Source organism: Cicer arietinum, chromosome 5, assembly GCF_000331145.2.
Source record: "Cicer arietinum cultivar CDC Frontier isolate Library 1 chromosome 5, Cicar.CDCFrontier_v2.0, whole genome shotgun sequence".
Lineage (NCBI taxonomy): Eukaryota > Viridiplantae > Streptophyta > Magnoliopsida > Fabales > Fabaceae > Cicer > Cicer arietinum.
In genome coordinates this window covers 51,569,502-51,575,458 of record NC_021164.2, presented here as the reverse complement: position 1 = coordinate 51,575,458, position 5,957 = coordinate 51,569,502, and the positions used below count along the sequence as shown (strand labels likewise).

At 27.9% G+C, this 5,957-nt stretch overlaps 1 protein-coding gene across 1 annotated transcript in view; it reads right to left on the bottom strand.

The window, feature by feature from the left end:
• Positions 1-615: 615 nt before the first annotated feature.
• Positions 616-5,957, bottom strand: part of LOC101500503 (probable WRKY transcription factor 31) — an 11,936-nt gene continuing 6,594 nt past the window's right edge. Inside the window, exon 4 of the mRNA XM_027330297.2 lies at positions 616-1,259. Coding sequence (XP_027186098.1) covers positions 753-1,259 — 507 coding nt within the window. The 3' untranslated portion in view covers positions 616-752. The remainder of the gene's footprint in view (positions 1,260-5,957) is intronic.

Sequence of the window (5,957 nt, the reverse complement as noted above, 5' to 3'; positions counted from 1 at the left end):
CTAAATATAGAATTTTATATTGTGAATATAAAACTTCTAATTTTGATTTTCTTAAACAAGTGCTCTAAATCCCTTATTTCAAATAGCAACTTTGTCCTGCACAAGCACTAATATGAAATTATTTGGGCTATTCTTTATAATAAAAATCACGTATAAATTGTGAGTAAAAAGGATGCAACTAACAAATTCTTAGCAGTTAGCACTATGCTAACGTTTTACATGTCTAATTCTAGAACCCACCCATAGTTCAAATGAATGGTAAAGACAACAGCTTATCAATGTAATATTCTTCTAATGCAAAAGAATGATTGAAAAAAGTTCTTCCTCTACCCAACAAAGAAAGGAAAAATAAGATTTATATATGCATTTGGAATCACAAATACATTGCTTTTTGGTTTTACTTCTTTCAATTTATTTTTTCATTCTTACAAATATACTCAATTTTTTTCTTTGTTGTTTTGCTTTATTCCTTTCAAAATTTATTTATATTGAAATTGGTTCCTATAATATATATAATATTTAATTTTAGTCTTTATAATATAAGTGATTTATAAGACTAAAATAAGTATTATACATATATTACATAGATTAATTTCAATATTAATAAATCTCGCAGAAACTAAAAACAAAATAAAGTATAGTCGTAAGAATTATTAAATCAAAAAATTATTTTTACAAATAGTAAAACCAAAAAATTATATATTCGAAGAAACTAAATGCATATTTAAATTTAACAACAATAAACTAACCATTTAAGTTGTATTATTGGATTGTTGGTCTCCATTTGTACCATTGGCACCATTATTATTTGGATGTGAACTTCCAATCATTGAAGTAATGGCAGCCACAAGAGCAGCTGTGAATTTAGGGTCAGAAGTCACAGCAGCTGTAGCTGCACTCACTGTTTCAGCAAAAGTAGCTGGTTCCATTATTTGAGAACCAAAAATGTTTGGAGTTGACATACAATTGTGATCATAAAAGGGTGAAGTTGTAGGTTTTTTAGTGAGATCTAATGTGATAGTTGGAAATGGAGCTGAAGCAGAGAGTGTTGCCATGCTGTGTGAGCAAGGGAATCCTGCACTTTCTAATATTGCTGGATTTATGTAACCATCTGCACTTGGCATTGATCCTGAAAGAAGCATTGATGCTGCTGCTGATGTTGTTGATGCCATTGCTTTGGCTGTTGGAGGCAGAGCATGGTTGTGTTGTCCTTCATATGTTGTTACCAACACACTTCTATCTTCAGCACACCTTTGTACCTATTTATATAAATAAGTATAAATAACCTATGCAGATATACAATTTAGTTAAATAATTATAAAATAAGATATTATCATATAAGTGTTTATATATAAATTATTTTTAAAACAATAATATAAATGGTGTACAAGAAGTTATAAGTTATCTTGATGATCAAAAATATTATTGGATTTTTTTGTTTGGAGTGTATCACACTAAGTTTTAATTCGATTTGTTCTATCAATCTATGTATATTCAATGCAAATGGATTAACCAACGAATCCCTTTCAGGATACTTTTGAATCCTTGAAGTTAATCGCACATTCACATTAAGCATATCGATAAATGATAGTTTACAGAATAAAGTTCATTCATTTACTCTCGTGCACTAGAGAAAAGAAGAAATGACTGAAAAATATTTTTGATTGAAATTTGACTCATATAACATGAAATTTGTCTTCTCATTTATGTGTCTAAAGTGTCTCTATTAATGAAGAAGTTCATACCAATTGGTGAAAGAAAACAAATTTTGAAAGAGTTTGTAACCTTTGGTAACTTAACAGATGCATTGGTTTGATAACTAACAAATGCATTCAACTCAAACATTGCAACCACTTGATCAAGTGATACGTTAAGTTATTTAATTTTGCTACATTAATATAGATATTAGATAATTTCAAATATATTTTGGAAATTCCCATCACAATCCTCCATCATTTTCAAAATATATCTAAATCGATTATTCCATAAATCTCATGGTTTCAAATAAAGGTACTTACCATTTGAACAATTACTTAGTACATTATATTTTCACTCATCCCCGAATAGATTGATAGACAAGTTTTGAACCAACTATCCATTAGAACAAGTATGCATAACGTACATATGAAATCTTGATACCATTGATCGAAATATAAATATGACACATTTGATAAGGTCATGTGTCTCATATCTTTTTCATGAGAATTTAAGAGTGAAGTCCTTGAATTTTATGAAGCGGCATGCTTCATTCTCATATAGATAGACTATATCATTAATGCACTCATAATTATGCATTTCAACAAATATATATTATATGTTCATTAAGAGGAAATCTAATCCAACCATATTAATTCTTATGGTCCAATCACTTTTACTATTTGAGATGTATCTATTTGTCAAGTATTTCAATCACTCTAATTATAATAGTGTACTTTTATCATTGAACTCAATACTTAATGTTACTCAAGTGTGAGATGATCGTTTCCAACTTTGACGATTATATAGATGTGAACTTGTATCACATATGTCTTCAATGACTTCAACATCATATACGAAGACATCATATCCTTGTCAACTCTTTCGTCAAAGAATTGCAAGATATAATACATCGAATTAGGGGTGGGAATAGGCCAGGCCAGGCTAGGCTTTGCAAGGCCTGAGCCTGACCTACGATTAATTTTTTAGGCCTAAGCCTGGCCTACGGCCTGTCATAGGCTTTTTTTTCGGCCTGGCCTGGCCTGGAAGCCTATTTAAAAGCCTTATTCATATTAAAATATTTAAATGCTCTCCACATACCAATATCAATGTACATATCTATATATATTAATCAAAAAATAATTTTTCTAACAAAATAATTTTTAAAAAATCTGAAACAAACATCCTTTAAACCCTAGAACATAATTCTTGGTTTCAAAGAATAGGTTTTTTTTTGAAACAAATGTACCAATTATTACCTCTCAAACAAATATGGAAGGACTACTGAGTTATTGACTAATTGAATGGCTACCAAATATGGAACGACTACCAAATATGGAATGGCTATCGAATATGGAATGACTACTGAGTGATTGTCTAATTGATAAAATTTAAAATAGGAAATAATATTATTAATATAATAATAAAAAATAACATTAATAAATAATTAAATATATATAGGCCGGCCTGTCAGGCCTAATAGGCTTCTTTATAAGCCTGAGCCTGACCTATTTAAATAAATAGGCTTTAAAAATAGCCTGAGCATGATCTTTTTATTAAATAGGTCAGACCAGGCCAGGCCATAAGTAGGCCAGACCATAGGCCCCTGTCGGACGGCCTAGCCTATTTCCATCCCTACATGGAATGCATTAAATATATATTACCACAAGCTAACAAAGTCTGATCATACAAATTTCTCATTATCAAATATCATAAGGTGAGCCAAAACATGTAAGTCATCTATCTTAACAAATAAGAGTTCATTTCATTTCTATTAAAGAAATCATTTCTTCATACTTATATTATAACTAATGCATGTCTCATGAACTCTATTTGTTAATTTAAGTTTTATATTTAAATTTGTTAATTGTTTCTATTAGCTTCTTTCATTACAATAATTCAAAATATATCCAAATCATTTTCAATATCAAGACAAACAAGAAACAATTACTTTTATACTATCATACACATATACTATGAGATTATTCATTCTAAATAAAAATAAAACATTTTACATGAACTAATTAAAACCTCACTTGATATTTATGAAAGTTCCTAAAACTACTTTTATAATAAACTAGTACACAAGCATACATCATAAGTCAAACATTTGAATGCTAATAAAATCACATACTTGTTAGTATCAAAACATGAACTTGTTATAGCATTATAATTATGAGTATTTTGTAAAATCATAGAAATTTAGAACCATATAAATTTTATGATCTACGACCATTGTAATTAACATCTACGCCAATCTTGTTTCCAAAATTAAAATGTTCAATATAATTTTTACAACATATTGTCATTTCAATTTTTGCGTTTATTTTTGTCAATAATGTTAAAATATAAGATTTGAAACCAAAATATCAGCCAAATGTCAAAATCATACATTGCCACTAATAAAAATCAAGACATAAATTGATTTTCAAAATTCCAACAAACAAAATCCGTGCATATATAAACCACAATAAAATTATCATTAATTATATATGCTAGCAAGTCAGTAACAAGACATGCAATCTAGACAAATATACTATCGTTAACTTAATATATGAATATCAAATATATCAAATATTAATATAAATTAATTATGTACCTTTCACCGTAGTCATAAATATGTGATTGTTCATCTTCTTTAAAGAAGCAACCATTGTTCAAAAATATATTAAAGTCAAAATCGAACCTAAAGATTGTTTGGGGTACACTGCAAATCTTGAACAATAAGAAGATGAAATTGATGATGGAGGTTTCACAAATAAATTATGAATCTTGATTATCACACTAAGCTTTAGGTTCGATCCGCCCCACCAATCTATGTATATTGGATGCAAACGGGTTAATTGGTGAATCCCCTTTAGGATATATTGGAATTCTTGAAGTGAACACATTCACAACAAGCATATCGATGAACGATAGTTTACAGACTAAAGTTCCTTCATTTACGTTCGTGCACTAGAGAAAAGAAGAAACGACTCTGAAAATTTTTTGGCAGAAATTTGACTCATGTAACACGAAATTCGTCTTCTCATTTCTGCCTCTAAAGTGTCTCTATTTATGGAGAAACTCATACCAAATGATGAAAAGAAGCAACTTTTGAAAGAGTTTGTAACCCTTTGTAACTTAACAAATGCATTGGTTTAATGACTAACAGATGCATTCAACCCAAACATTGCAACCACTTGATCAAGTGATACATTAAGTTATTTAATTTTGCTCTATTAATATAGATATTAGAGAATTCCAAATATATTTAGAAAATTCCCCTCACAAATATTACGAAAATAATCAAAACGTGTCATAAGTTGTTTTCATAAAAAAAAATTAAATATTTTCACAAAAAGTTATAATAGTATATACTGTCAAATAAGTAAATTTCATCCAATTCATCTTGGCAACACAATGCTATCTACATCACAATTTTCTACCTATATATAAAACAAGCATAATTTACCTATTTGATTAAATAAAATAATTAAAAAATTATAGCATTAGATATTATCATAAAAGTATTTATTTATAAGTTATTTCTATAATTAAAGATAAATTGTTGTCAATATGTTTTCAGAAAATTACAAGCTATCTTAAATAGATTGTGAAAATAAGTTGAAAACAGTTTAAGAATATGTTAAATTATTTCTATAAATTTGCACAAATATCCATTCATTATCTCCCATAATATAAGGCAACTGACTTTTGTCCCTTACCCATGACAAATGAGGTTGGTGTGTTGAAATAAAGACAACACCAAGAGGTCAAATCCAAACAAATGAAATAGAGGATGTTTTATATCAAATGGATGAAATGTTAAATGTGGATGATGTGATTGGAGTTGATAATTCTAGTCTCCTTTGTGAGATGAGGGGAGGAAGTTGATGAAAAAAGATACAAAAGAACTAGATGGAGGCAGAGAGATATATCAAATTATATATCATTGTAATGTGTAAAGTTTTAAAAGATATTTTTTTGCGAAATCCATTATGAAATTAAAAGTTTATATGATATAGATCATTTATATAAATTTTTACAAAAATATAAAATCATTTAATATGTTATTGAAATACATCAAAGTTAACGTCTTATGTGTTACTATTAAATATTGTTAATCTTGTTGAATCTCAATAACTTATCAAATAATTTTATATTTGTGCAAAATTTTACATTGATAATCTATATAATATAAACTTTAATCCAACGATAAATTTTATAAAATTTGTATCGTTAAAACATTATTCAAAGATGTAATTCATATATATATATAT